General features: G+C 44.1%; 1 protein-coding gene across 1 annotated transcript; it reads left to right on the forward strand.

Annotated features, from left to right (window-relative positions):
- Nucleotides 1–13,642: 13,642 nt before the first annotated feature.
- LOC149280979 (E3 ubiquitin-protein ligase RNF113A-like) lies at nucleotides 13,643–17,367 on the forward strand. Its single transcript, XM_089499932.1, has 10 exons — nucleotides 13,643–13,779; nucleotides 14,104–14,176; nucleotides 14,462–14,569; nucleotides 14,777–14,884; nucleotides 14,996–15,105; nucleotides 15,258–15,364; nucleotides 15,894–15,983; nucleotides 16,469–16,562; nucleotides 17,016–17,122; nucleotides 17,297–17,367. Exons 1-10 carry the CDS (start codon nucleotides 13,643–13,645, stop codon nucleotides 17,365–17,367), a joined length of 1,005 nt encoding a protein of 334 aa, XP_089356058.1.
- The last annotated feature ends 646 nt before the right edge of the window (nucleotides 17,368–18,013 follow it).

Here is an 18,013-nt window from a genome sequence, read left to right on the forward strand (position 1 = left end):
GACTATCTACCCCCCCCCCAACTCCTCTCTAGATAAACCGCCATCTATCTCCAACTCCTCTCTAGATAAGCAGATATCTATCCACCAACTCCTCTTTTCTGGAATTCTCAGTCTTTTAGCCAGCAGGGGATCCTTCCAAGTACCCCGGAGTACATGTCATATAGTCTGCTTCCTACCAAATACAGTCTATCTAAGAAATTATGGGTATTTAAGTCCCCCCCAGGCCCTCTCATATGTACCCTGCGGGGCACAAAACCCGCAGAGAATCTCTGTCTGTGGTTAAGTGGGTGCCCAGGCATGTTGGGATTTGGATTCTAACTACTGCTGGAAGCCGGAGCCGTTGCTTCACATTCTGTCTCCGCAACCTGACCTTGGAGAGTTTCCCCCGCAGATATCTTCAGTGTTTGGGACGGAGCGACTGATTCTTATTGGAAGAAAATCTGGAAGCCTTAAAAGCTGGGAGGTGCCTGCAGCTTTAGGGCACAGAGGGGTTAACGTGACGTGTCTAAGTACCAAGCACCGCATCTACCCCAGCACCGTACCTACCCCAGCTACAAGCACCGAACCTACCCCAGCACCGAGCACCGCATCTACCCTAGCACCAAGCACTGCACCCACCCCAGCACCCAACCTACCCCAGCACCGAGCACCACATCTACCCCAGCACCGAGCACCACATCTACCCCAGCACCAAGCACTGCACCTACCCCAGCACCCAACCTACCCCAGCACCGAGCACCACATCTACCCCAGCACTGAGCACTGCACCTACCCCAGCACCGAACCTACCCCAGCACTGCACCTACCCCAGCAATGAGTATCCCCCCCACATAGAGGCTCCTCAGAGCAGCGGGGGAGATCAGAGGATCTGCACAACCCCTGAACCCCATCACAAAAAAAAAATAGGAGTGTCTTGTGAGAAACAAGACTTTTGGGAGGTATTCTTCTATCACTTTGCATCTGATCTGCTCCCTTTACACAACCTCCGCTGTTTTCAAGACTACGCGTGATGATGCAACATCGCACAGCGCCAATTAGAACCAACACGTTAATTAAAGGGTTCGTCAAACTAATTAACTGCGTGCGCTCCCCTGACACTGCCTCCATCTACACGCTTACAGCCAGCGCCCTGGAGGACACGGAAGTCCTCAGATCAGCAAGAATAGTCTATACACATTTTTAGGGCTTTTAGGGCCGTAGAACCATGTGAAACCCTCATGCCAAGAGGGGCATCAGGGGTTTGCGGCCCATATAGGGACTGGCCCCTTCTAAAGAGGGACTCTTGGTAGTTATCTACATCTGCAAATTACTACAGCATCTTGTCAGCGCTTGGCTATTTTTGCATCGGTTTACAGATCGTTTGTCTTGTTCTTGCTGATAATCAGATTAAAATAACCCCAAATGACGGAGCAGCGAGGCGCAGGCGGGACTCACGCAGCCTCCCCCTCTCTGTCCACGATATTAATAGAACAGATAAGGGGGTTTGATATGGACCCGGCATCTCACGGTAACACGGACCGCGGCGGCAAGAAGAGAGATCGCTGAGAAATGCAAGATAAAAAGCAAGAGCAGGAGACGAGAGCAGATAATGGTGTAAAGATGAAGGTTATGGTATGTAGGACATAAAGGGGACCTACCAGAGTCACAGCAATCAGCATCACAGCGATCAGCATCACATTGATCAGTGTGACAGTGATCAGCATCACAGCGATCAGCATCACAGCGATCAGCGTGACAGTGATCAGCGTGACAGCGATCAGCATCACAGCGATCAGTGAGACAGTGATCAGTGTGACAGTGATCAGCATCACAGCGATCAGCATCACAGCGATCAGTGTGACAGTGATCAGCATCACAGCGATCAGCATCACAGCGATCAGTGTGACAGTGATCAGCGTGACAGCGATCAGCATCACAGCGATCAGTGAGACAGCGATCAGCATCACAGTGATCAGTGTGACAGTGATCAGCATCACAGCGATCAGCGTGACAGCAATCAGCATCATAGCGATCAGCATCACAGCGTTCAGTGTGACAGCAATCATCATCACAGCGATCAGCGTGACAGTGATCAGCGTGACAGCGATCAGCATCATAGCGATCAGCGTCACAGAGGTCAGTGAGACAGCGATCAGCATCACAGCGATCAGCATCACATTGATCAGTGATCAGCATCACAGCAATCAGCATCATAGCGATCAGTGTGAAAGCGATCAGCATCACAGTGATCAGAGTGACAGAGATCAGCATCATAGCGATCAGTGTGACAGTTATTAGTGTCACAGACATCAGTGTGACAGCGATCAACATCATAGTGATCAGCACCATTAACTTCATTTATTAAGGCTCCCCATCGCTTGCGCTTTTTTGTTTGTCAATCATGGTAATCATTTTGGTGACATTTGCTTTAAAAGTATAGGATTATGCTAGCACCGGGACATATGTGGCAAAAGGTGGCAGAGCCAGTATTATCTAATCCATTCTCTGCCCAGAAGCTCTCTTCCCTGTCTTTTCTCTCTCACTGTTCCAAAGACTTCCTGAGCCAATCAGCAGCAACTATTAGGAAGATATAAGTTTATGGGGAGGAATAACCATGCAGAGCCCAAGAACAGGACATAAGATGACTGCTTCCATGAGATGCACTTAAGGCTTGATTCTAGCACAGATACTTACTGGATTTTCATCTGAAAATAATAGTTTTTTGGTTTATTAATGTATTCAGTATGGCAGATCTGCATTGGCATGTTACTCCTATAGCTCCCAGCCGGCACCGTTACGGTTACAGGATGTACTTTGTAAATATGTAATTTCTCCGACTCCCTGCCTCTAAGAGACACTTAGTTTGCATCGCAGCTCCCAGGGGGGCAGAAAGGATGCAGAAGAATCAGACATAAAAGCCCTTCCTGGAAAATGATACGCGGGTTAGAATTTGCATGCTTAAACACGCACATGTAGCCTACAACTCTCAACATTCTCAGCCATGGGTGTTTTTACTGTATTTCTTTTCTCTTAACAGGGTTATCCTACTCATGTGGCCTACAACTCTCAACATCCTCAGCCAGTGTCTGTGTTTCCTTGTGCAGATCTCTTCTGTTAACAGGATTATCCTGCTTGATCCTCCTCCATCTGCCCCTCGTCTTTTCTTTGTCTCTGATCCTGTTTGTCCTCCTGGCTCGTCTTGCGTCTGTCTCACGCTGTTTCTGTCCGTCTCTCCAGTTCACCCGCCATACTTTCTCCTTTTCCTCTTTTCTGTCCTCTTTCTATTGTTCTTGTCTGTGCTTCGCCTCCGCAGTGTATCGTCCATACTCTTCCATGCCGGTCTGGGTTGTGGATCCCCCTTCTGCTTCTTGTCTGTATTTTCTGGTTCTGTCTTCTGTCACCGGTGTTATTCTTGCTTCGCTCTGTCTCTGTCTGTGCCGTATGTTCCCTCCGTCACTTGTTCTCGTTCTGTCCTCTCTCGCCGCTGTTATTCTTGCTTCGTTCTGTCTCTGTCTGTCTGTGCCGTATGTTTCCTCCATCACTTGTTCTCGTTCTGTCCTCTCTCGCCGGTGTTATTCTTGCTTCGCTCTGTCTGTCTGTGCCGTATGTTTCCTCCATCACTTGTTCTCGTTCTGTCCTCTCTCGCCGCTGTTATTCTTGCTTCGTACTGTCTCTGTCTGTCTGTGCCGTACGTTTCCTCCATCACTTGTTCTCGTTCTGTCATATCTCGCCGGTGTTATTCTTGCTTCGCTCTGTCTCTTGTCTGTGTTATTTTGGTGCCCTTGCTTTTCTCATGCCGTATCCGCTATACCCCCTTCTTGTTTGTATTGTCCTGCGCTGCGTTCGTTTTTTTCAGTCCTCCTTTACTATCTTTGTGGTCTGTCTGCATTATCCTTCTCACTGTATCTGGGAACCCTCAGGGTTTTTGCCCCAATCTCAGGGTGAAGGGGCAGATTCTCAGGGTCACACAGCCTGACTCCTTCCTATTCTCCCCGGCTGTGACCATAAATAAGACTTATTTTAAAACAAAGTCAATGTTTTAATAAGGGCCGGTATTAGAGTCATTTGGGTAACACATGCGGTGAGTCGCTGCATAGAATCTTTACGATGGGCTATTAAAGGGTTAATATTTCCAGATTCTCAGGGGCCACTCATTAATAAAGTTCTCAGGGATTCCGATCATCCCTCTAAGTTGTCGATATTGTGTGATGTCCGTCTGGGTTGCTCTACCTTCTCGACATCCATCATATATTTTCTCATGCTCCCTTTCAGTTTGTATTGTTGTATAGTTGTTGTATATTGTTGTATAGTTGTAAATAGTTGTATATTGTTGTATAGTTGCTATATATTGTTGTATAGTTGTTGTATATAGTTGTATAGTTGCTGTATATTGTTGTATAGTTGTATATTGTTGTATAATTGTATATTGTTGTATAGTTGTATATACCGGTAGTTGTAAAGTTATATATTGTTGTATATAGTTGTATATTGTTTTATAGTTGTATATACTTGTATATGTATAGTTGTATATTGTTATATAGTTGTTGTAGATTGTTGTATAGTTGTATAGTTATATATTGTATAATTGTATATAGTGTATATTGTTGTAGATTTTTGTATAGTTGTATATTGTATATAGTTGTATATTGTTTTATAGTTGGATATACTTGTATATGTATAGTTGTATATTGTTATATAGTTGTTGTAGATTGTTGTATATTGTTTTATAGTTTTTGTAGATTCTTGTATATTGTTTTATATAGTTGTATATTGTTGTATATAGTTGTATATTGTTATATACTTGTATATTGTTGTATAGTTTTTTATATAGTTGTATAGTTATATATTGTTGTATAGTTTTTTATATAGTTGTGTAGTTATATATTGTTGTATAATTGTTGTATATAGTTGTATATTGTTATATGATTGTTGTATATTTTGTATATAGTTGTATAGTTATATATTGTATAATTGTATATTGTTGTATAGTTGTATATTTTTGTATAGTTATATATTGTTGTATATAGTTGTATATTGTTATATAATTGTTGTATAGTTTTCTATATAGTTGTATAGTTATATATTGTTGTATATAGTTGTATATTGTTATATAATTGTTATATAGATTCTATATAGTTGTATAGTTATATATATTTGTTGTATAATTGTTGTATAGTTGTATATTTTTGTATAGTTATATATTGTTGTATATAGTTGTATATTGTTATATAATTGTTGTATAGTTTTCTATATAGTTGTATAGTTATATATTGTTGTATATAGTTGTATATTGTTATATAATTGTTGTAGATTGTTGTATATTTTTTATATAATTGTATGGTTATATATTGTTGTATAATTGTTGTATATTGTTGTATAGTTGTATATTTTTGTATAGTTGTATATTGTTGTATATAGTTGTATATTGTTATATAATTGTTATATAGATTCTATATAGTTGTATAGTTATATATATTTGTTGTATAATTGTTGTATAGTTGTATATTTTTGTATAGTTATATATTGTTGTATATAGTTGTATATTGTTATATAATTGTTGTATAGTTTTCTATATAGTTGTATAGTTATATATTGTTGTATATAGTTGTATATTGTTATATAATTGTTGTAGATTGTTGTATATTTTTTATATAGTTGTATGGTTATATATTGTTGTATAATTGTTGTATATTGTTGTATAGTTGTATATTTTTGTATAGTTGTATATTGTTGTATAATTGTTGTAGATTGTTGTATAGTTTTCTATATAGTTGTATAGTTATATATTGTTTTATATTGTTCCGGTTCCAAAAACATTCTCAAAGTTTAAGAAAAAGGCAAGGAAAAAATGTGTGTTTTTTTGCTGGTGTCGATGGACAGAAGATAAGAGACCCTGCAGGCGAATCGTGTTCACGCAAGCAAGGGGCGGAAAAAATCCACTAAATACCCACCAAAAAGTGCTCCGTTCCCCTGCAAGTCTTTACCTGCATTTCCTCTGCAATAAACGCTACACAGAAATAAAGCAAACTTTAAGGGGGATCTCGCAGCCAGCGCCCCCATTCCTCCAATCACGTTCAAAATATTGTGGCAGTTTTTGCCCCCCCGATATAAAGTAATATGTTCAGTGCTCGCTCTGAGCCCAATCTACTAGACAAACACCCCGACTCCTTATCATACTGCCTGTGGGAAACAATAGAATGGCTCGGTCTTAATCCCCAGGTGGACACTCTGACTAATGAAAGTCTATGGAGGGACCTTTCAGGGATATATGATCCCTGAAAGGTCCCTTTATATTTACACGGTCTTCTTTTAGCTTGGGGGGAGGGGATTCTGTATGCATTTGCCCGTTTGAGTCTTTACCTGCGCGGATTATTTACAGTGTACTGTCCCTTTAAGAGCATATACTACGGGGCTGCATTTAAATCTATGTTTCTTATTACTGCCCCCTTACAGGGCAGATCCGGTGGATTTACCCCACATGTGTTTCCGTGACGGGATGCGTGTCCGTGGATCTGCACATCTGTTTCTAGAAATGAGTATTCTGGCAGGAATGTGTGGAATCGGCCGGTCCGTGTATCACGCCGGCTCATCCACGTCCTCGGTCGGCGTCAGAGTGAGCGCTCCGAGCCCCTCACTAACAGATCGGCCTCCAAAACGGAGCTTTTCTCCGAATTCCCTGCTCCAGAAATGAGTCATCCATTCGGAATCTGTTACTTGGGTTTCTGGCACTCAATGGGTTACTTTTTATTGGCCCCAAGCGGCCCTTAACATACAGAAGAGCACCTGGACACCAAGATAGAGTTTCCAGTTACTGGCCTCCTGGGTCTAGCGGTTAATATTCCACCCTGGCCGTACATACAGATCTACACACTTACACTAACACACTAACTTTAACACACTTACACTAATTCACACTAACACACTTACACCCTTACATTAAAACACTAACACACAATGACACTAACACACTGACACTAACACACACACTGACACTAACACACACTAAAACACTAACACACACAAACACACTGACACTAAAACACTAACACACACACTGACACTAACGCACTAACATTAACACACACTAAAACACTAACACACTTACACTAACAGACTTACACACTAACAGTAACACACTTACACTAACACACACTAACATTAACACACTTACACTAACACACACTAACACACTTACACTAACACACTCATACTAACACACTTACACTAACACACACGCTGACACTAACACACTTACACTAACACACTTACACTAAAACTAACACTGACACTAACACACACACTAACACACTTACACTAAAACACTAACACACACACTGACACTAACACACTTACACTAACACACAAACTAACACTGACACTAACACACTTAAACTAGCCAGCATGTTCTGTGTTCCTGTATCTTTGCCTATGGGCCCCGTGTGTGATTCTTGCAGGGGTCCCGTGTTGAGCTGCGTCTGGGTCATTGTGTTTGTATCTGTGCGCCGTTATGTATCTAATTTACTGTTTGTCTCCAATCATTATTTACAAATTCATCCAATCTGTAAACATTCAAAATACAACAAAAACACATTGTTTGTTGCAATATTTTAGTTCTGGACGCCCCCCCCCCCCCCGAGCCTATGAACAGACCTGACCCCTGAAACATAGAATCTGCCAGCAGATCGGCCCCATTCAGCCCCTGTCTAGTCGCCCGTTTCTCCTGCTGTAAAGACTCAAACCTTAATCAGTCGTTGGTCTTGTCTTAGATTCAGGAGCCGTATGTCTATCCCATGCATGTTTAATACCCTCCCTGTATTACCCTCTACCACTTCTGCTGGGAGGCTGTTCCAGTTATCTACCACCCTCTCAGTAAAGTAAAACTTCCTTCCATTCCATCGAAGCCTCTGACCCTCTAGTTTTAGATTATGGCACACAGTGATCTGGGATAAAGGCTGGGGACTAACGGCCCACGAAAAGGCTTCTAGAAGCCACTGTTCCCCATCGGCATCTTCGCCCAAACCGGGCCTCGAGTCCCTGGACCGGCAAAATACGAACCAAATACAGAAAATAAATCTAAGACTCAGAACGCCCCTCCAAACATGCGCAGCGTCCCCTAATACCCCCAGAACAACTTCTGCAAAACAACACCACACATCCCCGGAAATAGAGAAAAGTCCCTCCAGCTCCATACAAGCACATCAACAATTATTATTCACCCGCCCTGACCCTGTCAATGGGTCTCGTACCTGTCTGTCTTAAAAAAGCACAAAAGTCTCCCTTGTTACAGTTTGTAAAATACATACCAAAGACTACATTCAGGAGCCGTATGTCTACCCCATGCATGTTTAAATTCCCTCACTGTATTACCCTCTACTACTTTTACTGGGAGGCTGTTCCACTTATCTACCACCCTCTCAGTAAAGTAAATCTATGACTATTTTAGTACGACCTGAAGGCTGGGGCGAGCTTTATTCCCATTCTGGCTCTGACGTAAATAGCTATATATATAGCTATATGATGTATGTCTGGGTACAGCACTGCGCATGTTGCTGGGGCTGTCAGTGATCTCTGCTGCAGCGCATTGCTCTGTATAATAGCACGCCGCTCCGCACATTACCCCGAGCTGCGGGGATTAATAGATTTATGCCCGTGCGGGGTTATTACTGTTCTGCGAGGCACGGGGATACCCTGCGTGTTATCACACAGCTCTGTGGGGTATAAGATATGTCTCTGTTATCATATGGCTCTGCGAGGCACGGGGATACCCTGCGTGTTATCACACAGCTCTGTGGGGTATAAGATATGTCTCTGTTATCATATGGCTCTGCGAGGCGCGGGGATACCCTGCGTGTTATCACATAGCTCTGCGGGGTACGAGAGATGTCTCTGTTATCATATGGCTCTGCATGATATGGCATTTATTCTATAGGACGCAGCACTTCTCTGCTCTCGTATGGCTCTGCGGGATCCTCTGCAGCGCTGGCGGTTTGGGGGTGCCGTGCTGTAATTTGGGGGTCCCCTCCACTCACCTCATTCCTGGCCACCCTTTCTCTTCCTCCGCTGCCTTCTCTGTGTCTCTCCCCTCCAGGTCCTTTGTGTGGTTGACTGTTTCATGCAAAAGCCCTCCCCTCCCCCTCTTCCTCTCCTCCCTTGTTCTCTCTCTCCCTCCATCCACCTCCCTCCCCCATTGCCTTTTTTTCTCAGTACATCCTTCTCCTCCCATTGCATCTTTTCTCCTCCTCCTCCTCTTGATGCTGCCCTTACCCCCCCTCCAGACCCTTATACCCCCCTCTCCCCGCCCGTCTGGGTTTTTTGCCCCCCCCCCCCCGCTGCTTCTGTTTGTTTGTTTGGTTTTTTACTCCATCCTCTCTTGCTTCACATTTTCTTCACATCATTATATCTTCCCCTCCTCCCCTCCCAAGCTCCGTGCCCTCCTCTATCAAACTCTCCCTTCTTCATCTTTCCTTCCTCAGCCACCATAACCTCCGTGTCTCGCCCCCCCCCATACAAGCTTCTCATATCAGCCACATCCAGACATATCTTCTCTCTACAAAGCTGACGATCAGGGGCAACATAATGAAAAAGCAAGGTTTTACTTAAAGAGTAGTGGATGCATGGAATAGACGTAACTAGCTCCTTAAAGGTACAGGACGCATAAATTTAGAGCCACGCTGGGTCAAGGGAAATACCCCCCAATATGTTTGGGTTGCTTTTGTACAAATAGCTTCTCAAGGCATTAAATAGTTACGTTTCAAAGAACGGCCGGTCTAAGATTATTTAAGGGTTAAAATGTGACTATCACTTTAATTGCCCCCCCCCTCGGCGCCTACGCTTCCATTATAGGAATTCTGCCCTTATAGACGCTTTCATTTACATCCACGATGTCTGGCAGGTGTCTGCACAGAAGGACCACACACAGAAAAAAAAAAGCCTTGGTTGTCATGGCGATGAGGAGGATGCTCCAGTCACAGGGACTCAGTTACCATGGAGACGGAAAGGAAGTCCTATAAACCCAGGTGTAGGGGAGAGGAAGGTAAACAGAAGGGAAAGAGGGGTCAAAATGAGGATTTGGATAAAAGGGGAGGAAAACTTGCCCCGTCATAACACGAAATAACACAATGCCACGGACAACCGGGCCGGTCCCACCTCGATTCCTGTAGGCATACTCAAGGGGTTAATGGAAATTTGGGGGGGGGGGAGTAGGGGTTTTGTAAATAGAGAATATTGCATGATATGAAAGAGCAGAGGGACAGGGGACACCGTGCACTCCTCTGCACCTCTCTGCACTCCTCTGCACCTCTCTGTACTCCTCTGCACCTCCCTGCACTCCTCTGCACCTCTCTCCACTCCTCTGCACCTCCCTGCACTCCTCTGCACCTCTCTCCACTCCTCTGCACCTCCCTGCACTCCTCTGCACCTCTCTGCACTCCACTACAGTCCTCTGCAGTCCACTGCACTATTTTGCACTCCTCTGCACTATTCCGCACCCCTCTGCACTCCTCTGCACTATTCTGCACTCCTCCCCGTCTATGTTTTCCCTGCTTAGCGGTGAGATATGTTCCGCTATGACTCTTGGCGGGAACTTGTTAACCCTTTGGTTCCCCGTGCGGCCGCTGTCCAGGTCAGGCTGAATCACCAATGTGCAGATAGATTATCTCAGCATAAAGTTATGCGAATAAACAGGATTTTAGAAGAATAAACGTTGGGCTTTTTTGTCTTATTTTTGACGTCTACTTGGTGGGAATTAGAAAGAGCCTCATGTGCCGAGGATTATAATGCTTCGGCACGCGGAGGCTCACGGCACGACTATCACAGCATCATGGGAGCAACTAGGGGAGGGCCCGCAACTTCTGGCCCGGGGGCCAAGTTCAGCCAAGTGGCCCCTCATCCTGACCCCTAACTAACATACTAACATACACACTAACTAACAGATACATATACTCAAACCACACTAACACACACACACTCACATACGCTCACTCTAACATACATACACTCACACTAACACACTCTCACATACACTCACTCTAACGTACATACACTCACACTAACACACTCTCACATACACTCACTCTAACGTACATACACTCACTCTAACACACTCTCACTGCCTGCTGCGCAGGCTTTAAGGGACACTCCAGCCGCCGTGTGCACTCTGATGCCTTTCACTGTTCTCTTACCTGTATTTATTTTACTCTGCAGAGTCGCCCCCGTGCATTTGCAATGGGGACCACCTGAAATTTAAAGACATCATATGCATTAAATGCTTTCTGGGCAGCGATGTATCAGGCATACCTGCCAACAGTCCACAATTTACTGGGACACTCCCATATTGTTCTTGTTTTGGGGTCCTGTCTAAGACACACGCGGCCTAAACACTTGTTAATGGGCTCCAAAGTACTCAGTATCTGCAGTGGGTAGCCTAGAGCTCAACGCTGCAGGGTCATGCTGAGTGTGTGGCCCCGACCCCACGCTATGGAGGCTGTGCCGACGTCTCTCTAAATCTAAACGCTCCAGCTTTCACTTTTCTTTTTAAAGTAGGACATGAAGATTGGGTAAATACTTAGCGAGGAGAATATTCTGGGGTGAGGTCACCGGAGAGATATAAATAATACACGGAGCTAATGATGGGTCTGAGCACCATTTTGCAAGAATGTTCATTCCTTCGCATTGTCATTAATTCACAACTTGTTCCCGGAATATATTCAAATGAGAACGATGTGAGGCTGTCTGAACTGGATCGACATTCATCATCATTCCCGTGAACTCTCAGGGTTTGTCCCGGAGTCTCAGGGTTTTTGCCCCAGTCACGGGATCTTAGGGTGAAGGGGCAGCTTCTCAGGCCAAACATGTTTATTTCTGATGTAATTTCCTGTATTGTATGTGTGTATGTATGTTATTGTATGGTGTTAGCATGAGTGTGTGTGCGTCAGCATATGGTATTAGAGAATGAATGTTACTGTATGGTGTTAGCATGAGTGTGTGTGTCAGCATATGGTATTAAAGTATGTATGTTACTGTATGGTGTGGGTATGTGTCAGTGTATAGTGTCAGGAATGATCCTATGGTTAGTGGTGTGAGAGAGAGGAAGGAGATGGTGTTTGTGTGTTAGTGTACAGTGTTAGAGCGAGTAAGTGTTAGCGTGTGTGTTAGTGTATGGTGCTAACGTGTCGGGGTGAGGTTAGGGTTAGTTGTGCGAGGGGCAGGAGTGAGATTGTGTGTATATCTGTGTAAGTGTATGATGTAGGAGTGATGTTAGCGCGTTCCCATCACTGATTATCTGCTCCAAGCAATCAATGGCACGAATTGTCAGACCACTCAGGAGGCCAGAGCTGCAACCCTGGAGCTCCAGCTTCCCCCTCAGGTAATTTTTTTTTTTCAGGTTTGAATAATGACTATTAATCTACTTACAAAGTACGCCAATAGGCATTGGGTTTTTAGGAGACCGCCTGGGAGATCCACAGATTTAGCTTTAAGAATTGTTCATAAATCTGTTTTTGCAATAAAGTTTTGCTCTGTTGAACATCGCCGACGGACGCATCACTGCCTTTTTTTTGAGACTTTTAATATTTTTGTGTCCTTTGCCCAGACGCTCGCTGTACCGCTTTGGATTCCCACTTCTGCTTTTCAACGTGTTTGTGAAATTTGGCCTCGTGGTGAGCTTGCGCAAAATGAACCCTTTCAGTAAGGGTTCATATATTTATTTTATAGTAATTCTTGCTCCTGTACACTTCAGTAAGTGCCGTCCTAGCCTGTTCTAGTTTTGTCAGACCATCTGTATGTAGGGACTGTAGGAAGCGGTGCAGGAATTGTTGGCGCTATATCAATAAAATATAATAATTTAAGGCGAGAGGACAAGAACACAGTGTAACCAACAAGGGGCAGTTAAACTGAAATCTGTTTGGCTGTGTATTGCCCCTCACAGGGGCAGAATATCCATACCGAGGAACTTTCTCTATGAGCTGCCCCGGAGACTCTTGAGATATTAACCCTTTAATAGCCCATCGTGAAGATTCTATGTGGTGACCGGTCATCTTGACTTGTCATTATTGAAAGATACGCTTCATTTAGTCACCTGCATTCAAGCAGGGATATCAACCATAACATACTGGGGGGGGGGAACACCAACTGGGAGTCTTATATATGATCCCAGAGGGGGGGGGGTAGGAAGGAGTAAGGCTGTGTGACACTGAGAATCTGCCCCTTCACCCTGAGAATGGGGGTAAAAACCCTGAGACTCCGGGGGAAAAAACTCTGAGACTCCGGGGCAAAAACCCTGAGACTCTAAGGCAAAAACCCTGAGACTCCAAGGCAAACCCAGGAATGAGTATAAGGCTAGGTGATGTAAGGTAGGGGTTAAAGCTACTTAAAGGGACTCAGAGGCCTCTCTGTCCTGCACACATCGCTCTGTCCTGTAGGTGTCGCTGTGCGTTGGAATAACCGGCTGGCTATGTCTCTATGTCCTGCACACATCGCTCTGTCCTGTAGGTGTCGCAGTGCGTTGGAATAACCGGCTGGCTATATCTCTATGTCCTGCACACATCGCTCTGTCCTGTAGGTGTCGCTGTTCCATATGATAACTGGGCCAGAGACCTGTTCATGGTCGCGCGAAGATGACGTCACGACGTTGATGGCCGACCAAGTATCCTAGATCGGAGCAAAGATGGCAGAACGGGGAACTACAACCACCGAGAAGGATGGAGATTCAAAGCCCCCGGTCTGCAGCTTTCTGTTTAAGAAAAGCACAAGGAAGTTTGCGGGGCGAAAAAGGAGAGAGGAAGAAAGGGGTGAGACACTGGGGTAATAAACAACAAAGCAGGGGCCTATAATATGGGGGGAGGGGGTCTGGGTGAGAAATCTACCCCAAGGGGGACAAGCAAGAAATGGGAGATTAATATATATTTATATAGATGGATAGATATATATAATTCATGTTTCTGCGCCTGCAGGTCAGTTTGTTTATTGTTTTATTTAACCCTTGCTGTTGTGATCATCAGACCCGCCACTTTCCCAATCGTAGAGAATAGAAGTTTTGGTAAATGATTGGAAGAGCTGTTTCTGTCCTCTTCATCCCTTTTTTTCCCCGGTTCCTGCATTATCTCGTCTCTCTTTGTTTGCAGGAAGCAGTGATGAAGATGGCGGTGGAGCTGTGATCAGGAGGAAGAAGAGGCAGATTGCAAACCCGATGATCCAGAAGGTTGGTCACAGGATCAGTATGGCCTCTCTGCAACGGCATGTACGGATTACAACTCCCATGACTCCTCCTTTCAATTAATAGAGTATAGGTTCAAAGTTCACCAGAATGACTCTGTGATGACCAGGGAACGTTCCACGTGGTTTCGTTTTGTCCGATTCTCCGTTGGGTGATGTCTCAGTGATTGCTGCTTGCCTGCTGTTAGGTCTAAATGCATTTTCCGTTGTCTCTTTTTTCTTTTATTCCTTCATTAACGTTGTAAACGATCGTTCTGTATTTCTGTTCCAGAGTAAATCCGGTACAAAGGAAGAAGCGGATTACAAAGAAAGCAGTAGCGAGGAAGAGCTTGAATCGTCAAAAGCCATCACCGTGTCCTACAAATCCAGCCGATCAGCAGTGAGTTGGGTTACCTCTCATCACACCTCAACCTTAAACTTACCCCACGTTATCTAGCTATACCGGCTACTTTCATCCAATAATGTACCCACTTTTTTGGGAGGGGGTTAACTGTGGAGTTAAAAGATGTGCAGTGACTTTGTAAACATGATGTTTCTTTGGGGGGGGGTCACTTCTTAAACTAACTTAACCGTTTGCGTGCGGCAGAAACCGGTGGGTCCGGACGACATGGGAGCCACGGCCACGTATGAGCTGGACACGGAAAAAGACAAGGACGCTCAGGCCATATTTGAGAGAAGCCAAAAAGTCCAGGAGGTGAGAGTTGAAATCCTCTGCGGTCACAGCGTTGGCGTGTTTATTGGGGTGGATCTCTTGAGTTTTTAGACTTATTTACACCTTAATCTTTTTCTTCTCGCTCTTCTGCAGGAGCTGAAAGGAAAGGAAGATGATAAGATATATCGGGGAATGCACAACTACAAAAAGTTTGTGAAACCAAAAGATACGTCTCTAGGAAACGCATCTTCTGGCATGGTGAGGTACGTGCGCCGTTGCCTTTTGATTGACGTTTCTCTTGATTTGGGGAGGAATTTTGACACCTTATTGTCCGCAGGGGTATTCAGTAGGGTCTCAAATGAATGCATTTTAGGTGGTCCCTTTATTGTTATTGATGAACATCTCTGTGATATAGGAAGGGGCCAATCCGTGCTCCTGACCATCTGAGAGCCACAGTGCGGTGGGATTACCAGCCGGACATCTGCAAGGATTATAAAGAGACTGGATTTTGTGGGTTTGGAGGTTAGTGAACCACCGTTTCATCCTCTCGTTACGGAGCTGCTGTCACGGCTCCTCGGCCTCGTGTCCCTACCTCATCTGTCTCCAGTACATTATTATTATTTTATATAGCGCCATCATATTCCATATCGCTGCACATCGGGTAGACAGGACGTAACAAGTAGTGTATAACATAACGATTTGAATTACAGAGACAGCAGGTGAGGAGGGCCCGGCTCATAGGAGCTTACAATCTAGAGTCTCTGTTAAGAGTCAACATCATCCGTCCTCTTCTACACCTCTAACTCAACCTGTTCCCATCATAGCTTTATTTCTTCACCTGATCATTAAATGTTCTTCCTCGGTTCGTCAGTTCACCTTGTGTGCCCCTTCTGCGTGCGCATTCTTCACACGTATTAATTGTCCATTGGTCGTCTCTCTGGCTGCTTGCGCTTTTCACACTTGCTCACACTCACACTCACTCTCTCTTCATTTATGGACTCTCGTTTCCTTCTTTCTACACATCTCATTCCTTTGTGTTTCTTGTTGTCAGACAGCTGCAAGTTTCTCCATGACCGCTCAGACTACAAACACGGCTGGCAGTTGGAACGGGAACTTGAAGAGGGCCGTTACGGAGCGAATGGTACGTTACTTATAGAGCGCCGATGTAAACGCTTGCGACGCTGACTTCCTAACTGGCTTCAGGACCTTCAGGCAATAATAATCTCTGCAAGATCTTTTATAACTGTGACATCATTTACTTTTTTATGTTGCTATCCCAGAACATTAATTGAGCTTTTTGTCAGAGACGCTTTTAAGAATTTTTCATTATCTATGGCAACAGCCTATCAGTGCCTGCTTTTAAGTCACATGACAAGCATTCCCTAAAAGATATCAATAAGGCAAAATTTGATTAAAAAAATATAGAAAGCATTTTTGGTATTTAAAGCCTAATTTAGTCATAAAATTTCCAAATTGAGCTAAATAAGGGTAATGGCGCCTTTTATCCTAATCAGGGGTATGTTGGACCTGTACAGGGGTCCGGTCGTGGTTGGCCCTGCCAGTTTTGATGTAGTTGTATTGTCTGTTTCCTTGATGTGGTCATCTTTACCAGCTCTTCCTTTCCAGATGAGGAAAATTACGAGGTGAGCAGCGACGAGGAAGATCTGCCTTTTAAATGTTTCATCTGTAGGGATTCCTTCAAGAACCCCATCGTGACCAAGTGAGTCGGTTATAGGAGGGTTACTATCTAATCTCAGCTCCTTGTTAAATGCCCTAAGTGTAAGCGCCCAGGGCAGGTCTGTGAGCGCTGGGGGTAAGGAAACTCCAAAACAACTACACAATATATCGTGGAAACTGTACTTGTAGAGAAAAAAATAGCAAGCCCTTTTCATTTTCATTCCTTCTCCATCTTTTATCTTGTAGTTATGTGGAGTCTTTGCTTGTTAGTTGGAATTACTAACAAGCAATAATTACAATATATGCTCATACATATCTCTCTCTCTCATATATATATATATATATATCCCTTTTTTTTTTAATGACTTTTTCAAACAGACCCTGCCCTAAGCAGGCGATTCTGCTGTACAGAGCTGTTGTTGGTATACATACCGCCAGCTCCATTCTTTTCTCCAGCGATCCTGCCAGACCTTTACCATATGTTGTTCTTTTTCAGGTGCAAACATTACTTTTGTGAGGGCTGTGCGCTGCAGCATTACCGCAAATCCCAGCGCTGCTACGTATGTAACACGCAGACGAACGGCGTCTTTAACCCTGCTAAAGGTGAGTTTGGGGAGAGGGCTGCTGTGCAGCTCTGGGAAATAGATTCCCCCCTTGGGTTGTACTTATATAAGGCAGGGAGTTCAAAGGACTTTAGATCGGTTACAAACTCAAGTCGAGATATTTCTTTATCGCGCCCTCAGGGTTTTTGACATCTGTAACCTCTTCCTGTTTCAGATCTGCTTACAAAAATGGAAAAGCTCAAAAAGGCCGATGAAGACGCCGAATCATCAGAAGAGGGAGAATAATCCGGCCAGAAACTTCTGTATAAATTTTTTTCTACTGAATTAAACACTTATATAAAATACGTATCTCTTATTTCTCTCTGATAAATACGGGAAGCGGTCTCCAATATGATAACCGGACCAAATCTCCCCTTTGCGTTTTTTTGTATACCTTGCTGGTTAAAGGAATCTACACCTCCGTTGCACAATACGCTCCGTTCATTTTATCATTTCAGCAGAATTAAAAATTGAGGCGAAGTGGAATAAATCTGCATTGTGAATGGGTTTTTTTTTGCTTTTTTTTTTTTATACAGTGAAACCTTTGCAAATATATTTACTCTGGCAGGGAAAACGCCCCCCTCCCTGTGTCACAGCCAAACAGACGGACACCATCGGCCCTCCTGTTATAAAAGGCATATTTTTCCAAAAACATGGATGCAATTAACCCCGGTGACTACAATATCGTGAAACCTTTTTGCTAAAGAGATCTTGTCGGCATCCCTGCTTTACAACAGGCAATAAAAGATGGACGGCCGGGCTACCTGTGCAGGCTGGCCCCTTAAGCCGAGCAGAGACAAGCTTTGATACACAGATCGCTGCTGCTTAAAGGGTTAAGGGATCCTACAAAACGTGAAACCAGTGTAATGTTATGAATCTTTCAAATCTTTAT

Source organism: Sceloporus occidentalis, unplaced genomic scaffold, assembly GCF_023333645.1.
Source record: "Sceloporus occidentalis isolate IW3139 unplaced genomic scaffold, rSceOcc1.0.p SCAF_143, whole genome shotgun sequence".
NCBI classification, from domain to species: Eukaryota; Metazoa; Chordata; class Lepidosauria; order Squamata; family Phrynosomatidae; genus Sceloporus; species Sceloporus occidentalis.

What these genes read in the sequence shown, in the direction of transcription:
- LOC149280979 (XM_089499932.1), top strand. Translation starts at nt 13,643, where the DNA reads ATGGCAGAACGGGGAACTACAACCACCGAGAAGGATGGAGATTCAAAG. An exon ending in CAAACCCGATGATCCAGAAG is followed by an intron (nt 14,177 to 14,461) that starts GTTGGTCACAGG and finishes TTTCTGTTCCAG; the next exon opens with AGTAAATCCGGTACAAAGGA. An exon ending in CGTCTTTAACCCTGCTAAAG is followed by an intron (nt 17,123 to 17,296) that starts GTGAGTTTGGGG and finishes TTCCTGTTTCAG; the next exon opens with ATCTGCTTACAAAAATGGAA.